Source organism: Heptranchias perlo, chromosome 45, assembly GCF_035084215.1.
Source record: "Heptranchias perlo isolate sHepPer1 chromosome 45, sHepPer1.hap1, whole genome shotgun sequence".
In the NCBI taxonomy this organism is placed as follows: Eukaryota; Metazoa; Chordata; class Chondrichthyes; order Hexanchiformes; family Hexanchidae; genus Heptranchias; species Heptranchias perlo.
The window spans coordinates 1,674,029-1,692,490 of record NC_090369.1 but is presented as its reverse complement, the minus strand read 5'-3'; the positions used below and the strand labels follow the sequence as shown (position 1 = coordinate 1,692,490).

The 18,462-nt window shown below is 43.0% G+C and overlaps 1 protein-coding gene across 1 annotated transcript; it reads left to right on the top strand.

Annotated features, from left to right (window-relative positions):
• LOC137306793 (H-2 class II histocompatibility antigen, A-Q alpha chain-like) lies at positions 1-7,004 on the top strand. Its single transcript, XM_067976175.1, has 6 exons — positions 1-190; positions 2,158-2,430; positions 3,919-4,200; positions 5,201-5,312; positions 5,439-5,513; positions 6,792-7,004. The coding sequence occupies exons 1-5, from the start codon at positions 127-129 to the stop codon at positions 5,476-5,478; spliced, it is 771 nt and encodes a 256-aa protein (XP_067832276.1). The 5' UTR covers positions 1-126; the 3' UTR covers positions 5,479-5,513; positions 6,792-7,004.
• Positions 7,005-18,462: the final 11,458 nt, after the last annotated feature.

Below are 18,462 nucleotides of genomic sequence, written 5' to 3'. Positions count from 1 at the left end.
TCACTGGAACAGAAAGTAGATGGTTTGAAACTGCGTCGGCCAATGTGCTGAGTTATACTTGTGAACAGAAGGACTCTATTCACGTACTCCAAGAGCTGCTGGAGAAACAAGAAGTCATTTACCAACATGGAACTCTGTGGGTTCCTAATAATCATGTTGTCACTTACAACAGTAACAAGAGCAGAGATTGGTGAGTGTATTGTGTGGACACATAGGGGTGGTTTGTGACCTCCACTCTACGTGGGAGCTTGTGTCACAGAATTGGTCTTGTAGTGCTCTAGTCCCATCTCTGGGGAGCATCATTTTACAAAATCAAAGTTGAGGCAGTGCTGTTTGCTTTCACCTCAGGGACCTGGGTTTCAATCCAGCCCTGACCGATGGGATGAAAGTCTCCGCTCAGAGATTCTCTAATTTATTTTAACTTTGAAAGGCAGTGGGTGGGTTGAAATAAATGGAAATGAAAAATCTAGCTTTATAACCTTATCTGTTTAATATATCACTAAGGAAGAGCAGTAGAATTCAGCATCCAAGGGCTATCGCCTTATGATTGCGAGCTTAAGAGTTAACGTTTCTGAATTTATTAAAACTAACAGCAGAAAATATCGTCATGGTTCTTTAGAAAATTTGATCTAACCTTCTAATTTTGTTCAATTGTTCTTTATTGATGATCAGACTTGCAGTACGTTGATCTGACATTAGACATTGAATGTTTCAGTCTCTCAGTGATGCCTCATACCTATAGAGGATAAATTGTACAATTGAGTGCCTCCGGTGCAGAGCTTCATGTGACAGGGGCACACATTGGGAATTTGAGCGCAGAGTTCAGTGCACGTGATTTCTGATCCACATGATTTTCCACGGTGTATCTTACAAGATTAAAATTGATGGACAGGGAATTTTGCCTGTCATGAGTGGAGGCACTGACCTCCACACACAAATCCTCGATAATCATTCCCCTCGCACAAAGCTTTGGGCTAGGATTACTAAATTGTAACATTTACTCCATAATATTCTAAACTGGTTTTATGTACATGATATACTGTTCCTCAAAACTCCTTCTATATAGGGTTATCAGTCATGATGTTACTTCTGACCCTTCAGTGTGGAAATGTTTATAAAACACTGGTTATGTCTCAGCTTTAGTTTGTGTCCAATTCTGGGCACCACACTTTAGGAAGGATGTCTAGGTCTTGGAGAGGGTGCTGAGGAGATTTACTAGAATGATATCAGGTATGAGGGACTCCAGTTTACGTGGAGAGACTGGAGAAGCTGGAGTTGTTCTCCTCAGAGCAGAGAAGGTTAAGAGGAGATTTAATAGAGACGTTCAAAATTCTGAGGGGTTTTGATAGTGTAAATAAGGAGAAACTGTTTCCACTGGCAGGAGGGTCGGTAACTGGAGCACACAGATTTAAGATAATTGGCAAAAGAACCAGGGGGAAGATGAGGAGAATTTTTTTTTCCCCGCAGAGAATTGTTCTGATCTGGAATGCACTGCCTGAAAGAACGGTAGAAGCAGATTCAGTAGTAACTTTCAAAAGGGATTTGGATATGTACTTGAAAAGGAAAAATTTGCAGGTCTATGGGTATGGGGAAAGAGCAGGGGATTGGGACTAATTGGATAGCTTTCAGAGCTCACACAGTCACAATGGGCTACCTGGCCTCCTTCTGAGTTGTATGATTCCATGATGCTATGTTTTCAGCTTGGCTCACTTGGTATTACTCTCACCTCTGAGTCAGAGGTTTTTGGGCTGAGCCCCAATCCCTAACTGGAGTCCCCAATCTAAACTGACACTCCAGTACTGAAGGGTTGCTGCACCGTCAGACCTGCCAGATGAGATGTTAAACCCAGGCCTCATCTACCTGTTCAGGTGGATGTTAAAGATACCATGGCACTATTAGAAGAGCAGGAAGTTCTCCTTGTGTCTTGGTCAAAATTCTTCCCTCAAGCAACACCACCAAAAAACAGATTAACGGCTTGTTCAGCTCATTGCAGTATACAAAATGGCTGCCTTGTTAATTTACATAACAGGGACTGCACTTTGCAGCAATTATTTGTATGTGAAGCCCTTAGCGATGTTTTGGAGAGACATGATAAGGTGCAATATCAATGCAAATGTTTAATTTCTTTGTGATTTGTCTGCTGTTTTCCCTCCCTAGAATTTAAATCTATCTCTGAAAGGCTGTACTACAGTTACACTTCGGATTCAGAAACAAACGGACACATCTTCGATGTAAATACTTCACCCTTTCTATTCTACGATTACAAGATGCACACGTTTGTTATAAATGGAAATGTGACAGACGGAATAGCAGAACTGGGTCAGGAAGAAGTGATTCATTTTAAAGAGAGGGCAAGTGGGATCCTGGCATGGCAGCAAGGCATCACCAAAGAAATTACAAAGCTGACAAACGGTACAAGTGTCCTCAAAAGTAAGTCGTTCATTTATAATTTTAAAAACCTGGGTTCAAGTCTTATCCTGTTTGGATCCCAAGCTGAGCCATGTTCGGTGGGGAGGTGATGAGCAGAGGTTGTAGACTGGCACACTCCAAGTTCCAGGAGTACGTGCTGCGGGACTCACTGAAGCGAGGTGTGGCCTACGCAAAGGCTATATGGGGAAAGCCACTGTGTGAGGTTATTCCACTTTGTATTGTACAGTATATATTAGAAGATATGTACTGTGTTTTGAATTGTAATGATGGGATCGGAGTGTGTACGATCTGTATTGTATTGTTTGAATTGTAATTGTGAATTTACATGGAACTGTGTATCCTTAAATTTTATGAAATAAAGTATATTTTGAAATTTAACAAATCTACAGTATGTAACAGCATTTTCCAGCAGATGGGAGGAAAATCAGGACAGTCGAACAGAGCCTTGTGCCCACCCTCTTGAATCCTGGGAATATGGGATGAATATATCCATGATATGCTAATAACCTTAAATCTGTGCACGCTTCCAGTCTACAAACCTTACTTCTCATTGTCAGGTTTATGTCAGACTTTGAGTCAACTTTTCAATATTAATTCCTGTGTCCACATTTATAATGGGTACTGCTTATGTAAACATGTCACACTGTAATTACATCATACTGCCAATGGTGGTGCTGTAGTGGCTCAGTTTGGCATCTCCCAGCTCTTCAACCTGGACTGCAGAGATTCCTCGGCACCAACCAACTCTGCTTCTCCAATTCCCAAAATTGACGTCAGTTTTAGTATTTAACTATAAAGAATTATATAAAATCAAAGTATTATATAAAAATAACAATGTATAACTTTAAAAAGGCTACTGAATAAATATATATACCGATATCTTATTAAAAAATCTTATGTCTGTGCACCCTGGTCCAATTATCCCCCACCCGCTAACCCCACTTCACCCGAAGACTACACTTGGTCTTCACTCCCCATGGGAGATCGAATATATACAGACGCACATTTATAATATATTAACTTCTTGTCGCAATCGTAGCCATCACATTTTACACATTGGAGTTGAGCACGTCCTCTGACTCACCATCAGCAATGGCACAGGAGCTCTGCTAATGATATACTAACAGTCTTATACTAGGGGAGGGGAAGCCAATAGAGGTCAGAGTGGGCGAAGTTGTTGCAATGTTGGACTTATCAATGTGGTACAAAACCTCTGCTCCTGCATCAGTGGCAGAGCCTTCATCCACCACACCTCTGTACCATGAGATTCTCTTCTTAAACCTGTCACTTTGCTACTTCTCTCCCCAATTTCAAAAGGCTTCATAAATGTACCTCTTTAACTGCAATTCTGGTCAGTTCCCCTAATTCCTCTCCCACTTCCTGCCCAGGTCCCCCAGACCCCTGCAAAACTAGGGAATGCTTTGTTGTGTGAAAACACTATAAAAGTACAAGTTGTTGTTACAATTACCTGTGTTATTTCTGTTACAGAAAAGCCATCCATTCACATCTACACTGAGGAAAACTATACACCACATCACCCGAACACCCTGTACTGTTACGCAGAAAAGTTCTACCCTTTCGAAATTGATATCAACTTCCTGATCAATGGGAGGCGATTCACGGGGCCGGTTCAATCATCGCAACTAGTGGTTGAGGCAGACTGGACATTTAACATCTTAAAGTACATCAGGATTGAGCCACAAGATGGAGACACCTACAGCTGCCAAGCAGCTCATATCAGTCTCGATCAACCACTAACTGTTTTGTTGGGTATGTTATGCATTAAGTGACTGTTAACTACATTTAAAGGGTAACAAGAAAAATACACAGGAGCAGCTTTCTACACCAGAGCTTTTCAAACTTTTCTCTTGGGGACCGTTGTAAATACTTACACACTCCCAGAGACCCCTGTAAATCTTGACGCACTCCTGGGGACCCCCTGTAAATACTGACACACTCCCGGGGACCCCTGTGACAAGAGCCAGCACCTTCGGAGGGGAGAGGAGGCCGGGGGAGGGGGGTGGGGAGAAAGGGAGTTTAAAAAAACAAGTATATTCAAGTTGGTAAAATAAAAAGAAAATCAAAACCATCAACAGGAGATGATAAAATTAATTCTACATTACGTTCGGTGTTTAGATTTGGAGCAAGTACTTCCGGGTCAAGCACGGCACACATTATACAGCTCCTGGTATGATTTAGGCCTGTTTAATCAGGGTGAACTGCTGCAGCCATGTATCCCACCGCACTTCACCCAGTGAGGGTAGCACACTAAAACTGCACAATCCATCTGGGTTTTCATCTATTAATCATAAAAATATTGTCAAAGCTTACAGAATCAGTGTGTCAGTTTGGTGCATTTGTAGCACTCTCACCTCTGGTTCAAGTCCCACGTCACTGCAGTACTGAGGCAGTGCTGCATCATTGGAGGTGCCATCCTTTAGATGAGACATTAAGTCAAGGCCCTGTCTGTTGAAGATTCTAAAACTCAGAGCAGAGAGTTCTCCCGGTATCCTGGCTAACATTCTTCCCTCAACCACCACCACCAAAGACAGACTGACTCGTCACTCATCTCATTACTGTTTGCTGTGCAAAATGGCTACCCTGTTTGCCGACATAACAACAGTCACTGCTTCAAAGTAATTCATTGTATGTGAAGCGCTTTCAGACCTTTCTACGGTGCTGTACAGATGCAAATCTTTCTAATTGTAATGATCAATGAAAACCTGCTACAGAAACAAAGAATAAATTTGCTTTCCTGATTTTTAAACAGATCAGCCACCTCTGATACCCTACTCTGGGACCATTGTCTGTGCTGTTGGAATTGTTGCAGCAGTTATTGGGATAGTGATAACTCTGTACATGATTACAAAAATATACAATAGGTGAGACACATTTCTTTGTTTTTTTTCCCTGTGACTCTGATCTGTTTCCTCATTCTCTAAATGATCTAGTTTCTATTGGCATTTATAAAGTGATGGCTTCAACATGTTTCATAAATTATTTTACAGGCGAGGAAATCTTTGTACTGGACAGTTCCGCACACAATGATTTTGTGATGTAGGATGGAAACTTCGCTGTCAAAGGTATGAGTAATTAATTCCACTGAAAATTCTATTAACTTTAACCAACATGTTACTGTTAACCAAACACTACCCCTGATCACGATCAGGTGTCTTGGCACAGTACACTTGCCTGCAAGACAGTGTTCAACTGTCCATATTAAAGCAACCAAGCACACATTTAAGTGCTGTAGATTAACCCCATAATCAGAGACAGAGAAATTTCAGATCCACTGCCTAATGGACGCAAGTCCACAGCACAACATTGCGAAGAATTCAAGATAAATTGGCAATAAATTGTCAGTAACACTCAAAGAGGCCTTAATGAAGATTGGTGTAGGAATTTGGCAATATCACCATTTGCAGTAGGGGCTGGTAACCCATATTGATGCAACAGTGTAGAGGGAGCTTTACTCTGTATCCAACCCTGTACCTGTCCTGGGAGTATTTGATGGGACAGTGTAGAGGGAGCTTTACTCTGTATCTAACCCTGTACCTGCCCTGGGAGTGTTTGATGGGACAGTGTAGAGGGAGCTTTACTCTGTATCTAACCCTGTACCTGCCCTGGGAGTGTTTGATGGGACAGTGTAGAGGGAGCTTTACTCTGTATCTAACCCTGTACCTGCCCTGGGAGTGTTTGATGGGACAGTGTAGAGGGAGCTTTACTCTGTATCTAACCCTGTACCTGCCCTGGGAGTGTTTGATGGGACAGTGTAGAGGGAGCTTTACTCTGTATCTAACCCTGTACCTGCCCTGGGAGTGTTTGATGGGACAGTGTAGAGGGAGCTTTACTCTGTATCTAACCCTGTACCTGCCCTGGGAGTGTTTGATGGGACAGTGTAGAGGGAGCTTTACTCTGTATCCAACCCTGTACCTGCCCTGGGAGTGTTTGATGGGACAGTGTAGAGGGAGCTTTACTCTGTATCTAACCCTGTACCTGCCCTGGGAGTGTTTGATGGGACAGTGTAGAGGGAGATTACTCTGTATCTCACCCTGTACCTGCCCTGGGAGTGTTTGATGGGACAGTGTGGAGGGAGCTTTACTCTGTATCTAACCCTGTACCTGCCCTGGGAGTGTTTGATGGGACAGTGTGGAGGGAGCTTTACTCTGTATCTAACCCGTGCTGTATTTAACCCGGGGATATTTGATTCTAACAATGAGTGTGAAAATATTCTGTCACCCAGCAGCAGTGTCCATCACATTGTACAACATACACTGACCACCATTAAAATATCCTTACTGCAGTTTTATTTTCAAGATAGATGATATAACAAACATTTTTCCTGTCTGTTTTTTCTCCAGATTAGATTTCGTTAGGAGAAGACAAACCATTTAACTTCACCTGCAGGATGTTTATGGGTTATTCTGTCCAACTGAATATAATATTAAATACTAATCGGGGATTCATAGTATGTTGGTGGTGTTGTTGGATTGTAGTCAAAATACTTAAAAAGGAACTGGGGAAATCGCCTTGTATATTCACTAAAAGTGACCAATAAACAGAATTCTACTATGCTTCTGGTTTCTTGGGCAATGACACCTGCTGGGTGAAGTATCTGATGTCATAACTAATGCTGAAGCATGCTGACGATGCCAAGTTCTACCTTTCTACCACCTCGCTCGATCCCTCTACTCGCCTGTGCTAGACTGATTGTCCCACAAAGGGCAAATGAGATAAATGACCAAATAATCTGCTTTTGGTGGTGTTGGTTGAGATTGGAATGTTGGCCAGGACACCGGGGTTTCACCTACAGCTTTCAGTACAGGGTACAGGTGCCATTTCTAAATCCCTTTCCACATAGATTCTGTTTATGCATCTACCTTAGCTCACACTACTCTGCTTTATTTCCTTGTAACTGTGGAAATCCCCATGTGCTCGTGAAACTCAAGACTCAGTCCTTGGGAAATTATTGTTTCTTTAACCCTTCAGAGTAGATAGCGATATCTGTTTCACGTTAGCTCAAATACCTGAAGCCTCCTTACAAGAGTAGGCAGAGGGTGTGATCTGAACTGTGCGACCCTTGTCTGTTAATGACAAGATGATGAATGGTAAAATCTTCCTGTGGGTTCCCATAGTCAGCACCGAGTCGAAGACAAACTCCTTTTAAAAATTGGGCATTTTAAGTGCCTCTGTGGCAACTCATGGCATTTACAACCCAAGTTCTACTCATTGAGTTAAATTATATCTAATTCATCAAAAACCTCCTCATCTACCCTTAAACTTCACACAGTCTTAATTACACAAGTAATGAGGGAATCTTAAACTTCACGTCCAAAAATGTCCAACAACTTTTAGTGGGTCTGAGGTTTAGATCATCGGCTGATGCATTCATATTTTGTTTTTGATCAGAGTGTTTGACTCAAGACCCTGTGATCAAACTCGACTGAAGTTCTCCGCCCTTACTGACAATATCTTTGCAAGAACATCAATATACAATGGGGTGGCAACTCAATGTGCTAGGAAACTACACAGAGGCTGCAAGTAGATATGGAGATGGATCTTTTAGTGCATTCACTCTACAACTACTGGTTCAAGCCTGTTATGTGCTTGGATACAACCTGTAAATTGCTGATGTAACAGTGTGTAATGATCCCAGAGCATTCTCAATATAATATTACCAATATATTACACAAATGACCAAGAAAATTAGGGTACAATATATTTATTAAAATATTGTGTCTATCGATACAAAAAAACCCAAACCGGCCTCTGGGCACATATGGATCACATGAACAGGAACTGCCAGCCCATATATAGTCAGCCTACAACTGACTGAATACATTGTAATACTCCCACAATATACCCATCAAAAAGATTAGTGATTCCACGCTGAGAACAAAAATTCTGAACTGCTTAAACTCCCGACCATCAAATCCTAACACCAGCAAGCACCCACACCATCCCAGCCCTGCCTCCCTCAGCATGATAAAGAAAGACGTGTATTTACACATCTCAAATTCATTTCATAGAATGAACTAGTTTGAAGTGATGAACGTAAGCAAATTTCCAAGGAGAAACAAAGTTGGACTGAGAACAGGAGAGACTGAAGAGGTGGCAAAGGACAGGGGTAAGATCATAGTACACATCTGGAGGAAACTAGGAGAGATACCATCAGGATCTTATTAAAAGGTTGGAGTTTAGTTTTCTGGGGTGTTCTTGCTCCCTTCAGTTCTCTCCCTTCTTCTCCTGAAGGTGCTGACTAGTTCTCAGGTACAGCTCCACACCCACCAACTGCCCTGTGGTACCTTGCCCAAGTGCCCATTCTTCTGTGTGAGCCGAGACAGTGAGTGTCTGGAACCTATTTGACAACAGGGACATCACAGCTGAGCACAATGGTGTCCTCGCCTGACATCAATGTGACGTTTTTCCAGGGGGTTTACTGGATGGAGAGCAGGAGCAGGAACCTCAACTGATGGGAACTGAGCCGGAAGACAGAGGAGGAGGAAACAAGGATAGAAACAAAAGACAGAAAGGGAAGAAGCAATAGTGGAAGGCAGAGAAAACAAGGGCGAAAAACAAATAGGGCCATTGTGCAAAATAATACTAAGATGACTAGCAATCTTAAAAAGACAAGTCTAAAGGCATTGTGTCTTAATGCGCGGAGCATTCGCAATAAGGTAGATGAATTAACAGCACAGATAGATATTAACGGTTATGATATAGTTGCGATAATGGAGACATGGCTGCAGGGTGACCAAGGATGGGAACTGAACATCCAGGGTATTCAATATTTAGTAAGAACATGCAAAAAGGGAAAGGAGGTGGGGTAGCATTGTTCGTAAAGGAGGAAATCAATGCAATAGTGAGGAAGGATATTGGCTCGGAAAATCACGATGTGGAATCTGTATGGGTGGAGCTAAGAAACACCAAGGGGCAGAAAACGTTGGTGGGGGTTGTCTATAGGCCCCCAAACAGTAGTGGAGATGTCGGGGAGGGCATTAAACAGGAAATTAGAGACGCATGCAAGAAGGGTACAACTATAATCATGGGTGACTTTAATTTACATATAGATTGGTCAAACCAAATTAGCAATAATACTGTGGGGGAGGAATTCCTGGAGTGTGTATGTGACGGTTTTCTAGACCAATACATTGAGGAACCAACGAGTGAACAGGTGATCCTAGACTGGGTATTGTGCAATGAGAAAGGATTAATTAACAATCTTGTTGTGCGGGGTCCCTTAGGAAAGAGCGACCATAACATGACAGAATTCCTCATTAAGATGGAGAGTGAAGTAGTGGAATCCGAAACTAGGATCCTGATCTAAATAAAGGAAATTACGAAAGTATGAGGTGTGAGTTGGTTAGGATAGATTGGGGAACTTTACTAAAAGGAATGACGGTGGATAGGCAATGGCTAATATTTAAAGAACGTGTGCAGGAATTACAACAATTATTCATTTCTGTCTGGCGCAAAAATAAAAGAGGAAAGGTGGCTCAACCGTGGCTTACAAAAGAAATTAGGGATAGTATTAGATCCAAAGAGGAGACATATAAAATTGCCAGAAAAAGCTGCAAGCCTGAGGATTGGGAGCAGTTTAGAATTCAGCAAAGGAGAACAAAGAGATTGATTAAGAGGGGAAAATAGAGTATGAGAGTAAACTAGCAGGGAACATAAAAACTGACTGTAAAAGCTTCTATAAATATGTCAAGAGAAAAAGATTAGTGAAGACAAATGTAGCTCCCTTACAGTCAGAAATGGGGGAAATTATAATGGGGAACAAAGAAATGGCAGAACAATTAAACACATACTTTGGTTCTGTCTTCACAAAGGAAGACACAAATAACCTCCCGGAAATGTTAGGGAACCAAGGGTCTAGTGAGAGGGAGGAACTGAAAGAAATCAGTATTAGTAAAAAAGTGCTAGGGAAATTAATGGGGCTAAAGGCTGACAAATCCCCAGGGCCTGATAATCTAGATCCCAGAGTACTCAAGGAAGTGGCCCTGGAAATAGTGGATGCATTGGTGGTCATCTTCCAAAATTCTATAGACTCTGGAACAGTTCCTACAGATTGGAGGGTGGCAAATGTAACCCCACTATTTAAAAAAGGAGGGAGAGAAAAAACAGGGAATTACAGACCAGTTAGCCTAACATCAGTAGTGGGGAAAATGCTAGAGTCTATTATAAAGGATGTGATAACAGAACACTTGGAAGGCATTAACGGGATTGGAAAAAGTCAGCATGGGTTTATGAAAGGGAAATCATGCTTAACAAATCTACTGGAGTTTTTTGAGGAGGTAACTAGTAGAATAGATAGGGGAGAACCAGTGGATGTGGTGTACTTTGATTTTCAGAAGGCTTTTGATAAGGTCGCACACAAGAGGTTAGTGTGCAAAATTAAAGCACATGGGATTGGGGAGGAATATACTGGCATGGATTGAGAATTGGTTGACAGACAGGAAACAGAGAGTAGGAATAAACGGGTCTTTTTCCAGGTGGCAGGCAGTGACTAGTGGGGTACTGCAGGGATCAGTGCTTTGGCCCCAGCTATTCACGATATATATCAATGATTTGGATGAGGGAACGGAATGTAACATTTCCAAGTTTGTAGACGACACAAAGCTGGGGTGGAATGTGAGCTGTGAGGAGGATGCAAAAAGGCTCCAATGTGATTTAGACAAATTGGGTGAGTGGGCAAGAACACTTTCACCACATCAGTCTGGGCTCAATTCTAACTTAGGTCTCAGAGAATGCAGCCCACTGTCTTCCGCGATACCTGTTCAATTTCCCAACAATATACTAGCTCGTATCTGCAATCCATCCTTCTGAGTTACAAATTGCTAATGTCCCCAGCATTGATCCATGAAGATAAATTGCTTCTAAGGCCCAGCACAGTATATTTAAGAGCCACAGTACCTACTTAATGGTTACTGTGGGACATAAGATATAATTGTAAATGATCATCTTAACTATGTTAATATGTGGAAGGGTTCCACAAAAGCCAGAGAGTTCTCCACAGAGAGCAAAGTGACATCAGGTGGAGATCCTAGCTGTTGGTTATAGAATACCAATTGCTGCTTTTCCCATTGAGCAGCTGCTGAGGACTCAGTGGCTGGAATATCATCCATGATCTTGACTGAACTCCATCCTGTGACAACAAGTATTGTTATTTGAGTTGCGTTCCATTGAATGACAGACACCCACGCTAGTTTGATGGAAGGTTTGCGAAGCCAACTGGTTTTAGAGTGTAAATAACTTGTGGAAAGTCCCTGTGAGGAACTCATGGTGCAGGGAAAATGAATTGATTATATCATATGTTAAATCTTGCTTCACTTGGTCCAATTAGTTGGCAAAGATTTATTTTTTGGTGTTAAGCACTAGCTAATAATACTGTGATCTAATACGGTTATTGGAAACTCAGATTCCAACAGAGTCAGAATAACATTGTTACAAGACAGGATCAGTCTATTTTTCTCTGTGGTATGCAAGGTGTGGTTTAGAACTGTCAATTTGATCCTTCCTGGTGTTAATGGTCCATTGTTTACTGGAACTTACCTGTTATATGATAGTCCATTGAGTGAATTTAGTGATCATCAGAGTGAGTGAGATTAGCGTTGGGGAAGGAGCCATTCTTCCAATTTTGTCATCCGGTGTCAGCATCGTGTTTCTAGGTCAGATATAGCATTGTTTAGACGCAGAGTAAAGCTCCACACTATTGTCTCAGTGCGTTTATACCCTGACCTCGACAGTACGATATTTTCATTTTCCAAACATGTCATTCTGGTTCCACTGTTACCTATCCAGTCATAGCCAGAGAATCTTCTGCAATGGTTTCTCTTCTCGACCTGTTACCTCTAGATGTGTTCTTGTCCCCCCCTCCCCCCTCCTATTTCTCATCCACATGCTGCCCCTTGGCGACATCATCCAAAAACACAGCTGGTTCCACATGTACGCTGACAACACCCAGCTCTACCTCACCACCACTTCTCTCGACCCATCCACTGTCTCTGTGTTGTCAGACTGCTTGTCTCACATTCGGTCCAATTAAATGTTGGGAAGACCAAAGCGATTGTCTTCGGTCACCACCACAACCTCAACCCATAACCACCGATTCCATCCCACCTCCTGGCCACTGTCTCAGGCTGAACCAGACCATTTGCAACCTCGGCGTCCTGTTTGACCCTGAGCTGAGCTTCTGACCCCATATCCTCTCCCACCAAGACCACATACTTCCATCTCCATAATATTGCCTGTCTCCGCCATCTGTTGAAAACCTCACACATGCTTTTGGTACCTCCAAACGCGACTATTCCAATGCTCTCCTGGCCGGCCTCCCATCATTCACCCTCTGTAAATGTGAGCTCATTCAAAACTCTGCTGCCTTTATCCTAATTTGCACCAAGTCCTGTTCACCTATCACCCCTTTGCTCACTGACCTACATTGGCTTCTGGTCCACTAACGCCTCAATTTTAAAATTCTCATCCTCGTGTTCAAATCCCTCCATGACATTCGCCACTACCTATTTCTGTAACCTCCTCCAGCCCTACAACCCCCCCAGAGCTCTGCGATCCTTGAATTCTGGCCTCTTGTGCATCCCCCCCCCACTCTCCACTTTTGCCCCACTATTGGTGATCGTGCCTTCAGCGTCTAGGCCTTAAGCTCAGGAAATCCCTCCCTAAACCTCTCCACCTCTCGCTCTCCTACTTTAAGGTGCTGCTTAAAATCTACCTCTTTGACCAAGCTTTTGGTCACCTATCCTAATTTCTCCTTCTTTGGTTTGGTATAAATTTTTGTCTGATTACGCTCCTGTGAAGCACCTTGGGATGTTTTACTATGTTAAAGGTGCTATATAAATGCAAGCTGTTGTTGTTATTGACTCCCAGGCAGAATACAACACACAGGATCACAATGGCAGGTAATCAATTTTACCGTTCAGGTAGATAGAATGTGAAGGGCAGACTTTCTACCATTCTATTAACACCTGACTTACATAACAAATAGTTTCACTATGAGAACAACCTCGGAGGATTGTCAAACATCTGCAAGTTCTGCATGCAATTAACATTTCAAAAGATATGAGGGAATTTCTGATCCAATTAACTTATGAGTACATGTTTCCTTCTGTCATATTTTAATCAATTAACAAGTAGGTCAGATTAGGTTGGTCAAAGCAGAGAGGCTGAGTGCTCTGTCTTCACCTAGTTCTGATTGGTCTACATGTCATTTTTCTGAGACCAAACAACTCTTTAGGTGATCGATCAGATTGCATAAAAGTAACAAAGGCTGAGCTCCGTCTTTAAGAGGATAAAGTAATTTCAGCAAACGCTGTTTAATTTTGCTACTCAGATGTGCTTTATCCAACTAGTTAATATGACACTACGGGATGGAGGGGGTGGGGAGGGAATTAGTATCTGTGTACCATCTTCCCCACCCGCACTCAGTAGAGGCCAAGGCCCAGAACCTCTAGGTGGGGTAGAACATGGTTACATCATAAATGGTACATCTTTTAATTATCCCATCTCACAATTAACCCAACTCATCCAAAACTCTGCTGCCCATATCCTAACTCGCACCAAGTCCCGTTCACCCATCACCCCTTTGCTCGCTACATTGGCTCTCAGTCCGGCAATGCATCAAATTTAAAATTCTCATCCTGTTCAAATCCCTCCATGGCCTCGCCCCTCCCTAGTTCTGTAAGCACCTCCAGCCCTACAACCCTCCGAGACCTCTGTGCTCCTCCAATTCTGGCCTCTTGTGCAACCCCAATTTCCTTCACCTTACCATTGGCGGCTGTGTCTTCAGCCGTCTAAGCTCTGGAATTCCCTCCCTAAACCTCTGCACCTCTCTCTCTTCCTTTAACATCCTACCTCTAAGGTCAATCTTTTGGTCACCTGTCCTAATATCTGCTTCTTTGTCTCGGTGTCAATTTTTTTGTCTGATTACACTCCCGTAAAGTACGGTGGGATGTTTTACTACGTTAAAGGCGCTATATAAATGTAAGCTGTTGTTGTTTTCTGTTTACAGTTGTTGAGTAAGGTGTTGCATATTTCCAGTATATTCTGTTTTTTTTATTTCTGGTGAACAGGAGGCACAAATTCAGCACCCCGTGTCTGAGCTCACAGTCACGCCAAATCATGGTACAATCGGCCCCACTTTCCGTAATGCTTTTGACACTTCTCTCTGTCACTTCTGGGGGAGAATGGACTTTGTTCCCATTTTGAGGTCTGAATGTTGCTGTGCTTTTATTAATATTTGTTTCTTCCTTGTAGCTACTTCCTTTTAGAATGTGGACTGGGTTTGTTCGGGTGTTTTCCCTGAATCTACGACACACAAAAAGAACGTGGTACTGGTGAGAGGCACAGTGTTGATCGTGGGGAGGCCAGTTCCAACTAATAATGGCATTTTCAATCACATACTGCCATCTAGTGAGAGGCCTAAGCAAGGAAAAGTTAGTACTGGCTGACAGCAGGACTGATTACTTCAGCTTTCACTTCACTTCACATTGTAGGGGGCACACAAGAAGATGAGTGGGGGGGGGGGGGGGGTGAAAGAGAGAGCTAGAGAGAGACTTTAAAGTGACTGCTGTTATGTCGGCATCTGTGACAGCCACTGTTCACACAGCAAAATTTCTCAAAGAATGAGATAATTAACCAGGTTTCTGCAGGATTTTAAAGTTACAATTTGGACCTCGTGTCATCGATGAACAGGGATTACATGAGAAACGAACATTATGGAGTCCTTAGTCAGCTTTGGCCTATATAGCAATTCAGCAAAAAGGGAACCAGGGAATGTGAGGCATCAGTTCTAATCACATGATTGTCTTCCTTTTCATCCCAGACTGGTACAAAGGGAAAATAGTCAGATGTCGTTCACAAATAATCAACGTTAACCCAATGAAAAGCACACGTTGCAGCTCCAGAACAGCCAATCAAATTAGGTTTTACAAGCATCAGGGCTGTGTACGAGAAACCAGACAAGTAATTTCAGAGACAGTCAAACTGTAAGAACCTTGCTCACAGGACTTCCTGATGGGACATTTGCAAATGTCCTAGGTGGAAATATAAGCAATTGATAGCATGGTGATCAGTATCAATATTTCTGGGAGAACTTAGTGTCCCCCAATCCACATAAACAGAGGTCTGACAGCTCCCTTTGAAGTGACATCTGCATACCAGCCATGGATATGCATTGGCTCGACCCTGACTAGAGAATTACCAGCGATCCATTTTAGAAAAATCACAAAGCATTGGTGCTGCCGTCGTGCCTCAGTTTTGAATCTCCCAGCTGCTCAGCCATGCACCAACCACCTCTACTTCTGTGCTTCGCAATAACTAAGTTTTCCTATTTAACCATTTGAATAACATTGTTAATGATTTTCCTATTTAACCATTTATAACAATAGCATTGTATAAAAATAAGGACAGAATGGGTGACTTTATAGGGACTGAATTATGTCAGTGAGCCCTGGTTCAACTATCTCTTGGCACATAACCCCACTTCATCTGAATGCTTGGTTTTGTCTCCCAAGGTGCAATTCCAGATTGACTATATAGTAAAGGCATTTTTAACCAGTTGTAAACAATTTTACAACACCAAGTTATAGTCCAACAAATTTATTTTAAATTCCACAAGCTTTCGGAGGCTTCCTCCTTCCTCAGGTGAACGGTGTGGAAATGGAAATGAATTTTTAACCAGTGCACTGGTGGGGAGGTTCACATAGCCAGTTCCCATTATAAATGTGGGCATTGGGAATTTGTAATAGGAAGACTTTGACATTATGTTGTGACCAAAACATGACAATAGGAAGTAAAGTTTTGTAGGCAGGAACTGTGCGCAGATGTAAATTTTAAAACTACATTATAGATGACGATTCTTAGAATCTGAACCTGTTTCATCTGAGTTACCGTGAGCAATGCCATGAGAGGCTCGCTAGTGTATTCTAACTGTATAATAAAAATTAGCATTGTCCAGGCTGGTGAATTGAATAGTTTTAAGCACCATTTTCGGGTGCACTTACCCTCCGGGCTGCTGAGTGACACTGTTGTGATGTCCAGTTTTACCACAGTACTTTCTCTGGGATCTTGAGACTATAGTTGCGAGCAGGGGGTTGCTTGGCGGAAATAAAGCACGGGGGGGAGGGGGGTCGTTCAGATCTGGGTAACTGTAAATCCTCCTATTTGCGCCAACTTTCTCCCCATCGCTCCTGAAGGCATTGACTCTTACTGGGATTCCATGGGCACCATCTGATGATCGCCCCAGGGTGACCCTTCTTCATGCAAAAGACTGGACAGGGAGAGTCTGTGGGATATTCAACTATGGGGGGCATCACAGCAGATTCCATAATAACTTTCAAAAGGGAATTGGATAAATACAAAGGAGGGGAAATATTTGCAGGGGAAAGGGTAGGGGAGGAGTAGGACTAATTGGAGAGCTCTTTCAAAGAGCCAGCACTGGCACGACGGGCCGAATGGCCTCCTTCTGTGCTGTGTGATTCGATGATCAGAGCCAGGCTTGCATCCTTACGCCAGGGGGGAAGAGGGAATAGGAAGAACTGGAAATCTGAAATAAAATAAAAGAGAAACTCCCGGCCCGTCAGAGGTGTGAAGGGAAAAGGCGGGTTGAACATTCTGGACGCGGATGAGAAATCCCGGGTCAGGATCGGCACCAGAAATACCAAAGATTCTCACAGTTGCTCGGGAGAAACACAAGCCTTTACCCGTAAACCACCCTAAATGGGCCATTTTTAAAACAATTATCGATTTGTCCTTCAATATACTCTACCACCATATCCAGCGCCCAGTTTTGCCCCCACCCCGCCATCTTGACGGCTCCCAACCGTCACCGCACGCGCTCGCTGTTTAAATCGAGCGCGCGATGGGCGCCAACTCTATAGCGCCCCCCTCGAGTCCTCGCTGGCCGGAGTCGGTACTGCAGCCCCCTCCGGCGGGACGAAAAGATGAACGTTCGCCAAAACCGTGCCGGGTGCCGGGGCGGTAACTGAGGCAGACAGAGACTGTGGGTGAGGAATTGAGGGTGGAGGAGAGGGGCATTCACAATGACACAGGATTAACTGGCTAGGCTGTGGGATTGTCTTGGTTTCATCGTAGGTCCAGCACAGGAGGCAGCCATTTGGCCCGTCGTGCCCATGCCGACTCTTTGAAAGAGATATCCAGTTAGTCCCATTCCTCTGCTCTTTCCCCATAGCACTGTAATTTTTTTCCCTTAAGTATTCATCCAATTCCCCTTTTGAAAGTTACTATTGAATCCGCTTCCACCACTTTTTCAGGCAGTGCATTCCACATTGTTACAGCTCGCTGTGTAAAATAACCTTTCCTCATGTCGCCTCTGGTTTTTTCACCAATCACCTTAAATCTGTGTCCTCTGGTTACGGACCCTCCTGCCACTGGGAACAGTTTCTCCTTATTTACTCCATCAAAACAATTCATGATCTTGAACACTTGTATCAAATCTTCCCTTGACCTTCTCTGCTCTAAGAACAATCCCAGATTCTTTGATCTCTCCACATAACCAAAGTCCCTCATCCCTGGAACCATTCTAGTAAATCTCCTCTGCACCCTCTCCAAGGTCTTGACATCCTTCCTAAAGTGCGGTGCCCAGAACTGAACACAATACTCCAGCTGAGGCCCAACCAGTGTTTTATAAAGCGTTAGCATAACTTTCTTGCTTCTGTACTCTATGCCTCTATTAAAAAAAAAATCAGATCCTGGGCTTTATTAACAGCCTTCTCAACTTGTCCTGCCACCTTCACAGATTTGTGTTCCTGCTCCCCCTTTAAAATTGTACCATTTACTTAATATTGCCTCTCCTCATTCTTCCCACCAAAACGTATCACTTCACACTTCACTGGGTTAAATTTCATCTGCCATGTGTCTGCCCATTTCACCAGTCTGCCCATGTCCTCCTGAAGTCTGTTACTATCCCCCACATTGTTTGCTACATTTCCGAGTTCCGTGTCATCCACAAACTTTGAAATTATATTCTCTATACACACGTCCGGTTCATTAATATAT

Coding starts and splice junctions, on each gene's coding strand:
- LOC137306793 (XM_067976175.1), top strand. CDS start 127: ATGGAACTCTGTGGGTTCCTAATAATCATGTTGTCACTTACAACAGTA. Junction 191..2,157: donor AGTAACAAGAGCAGAGATTG/GTGAGTGTATTG, acceptor TTCCCTCCCTAG/AATTTAAATCTATCTCTGAA. Junction 4,201..5,200: donor ACCACTAACTGTTTTGTTGG/GTATGTTATGCA, acceptor ATTTTTAAACAG/ATCAGCCACCTCTGATACCC.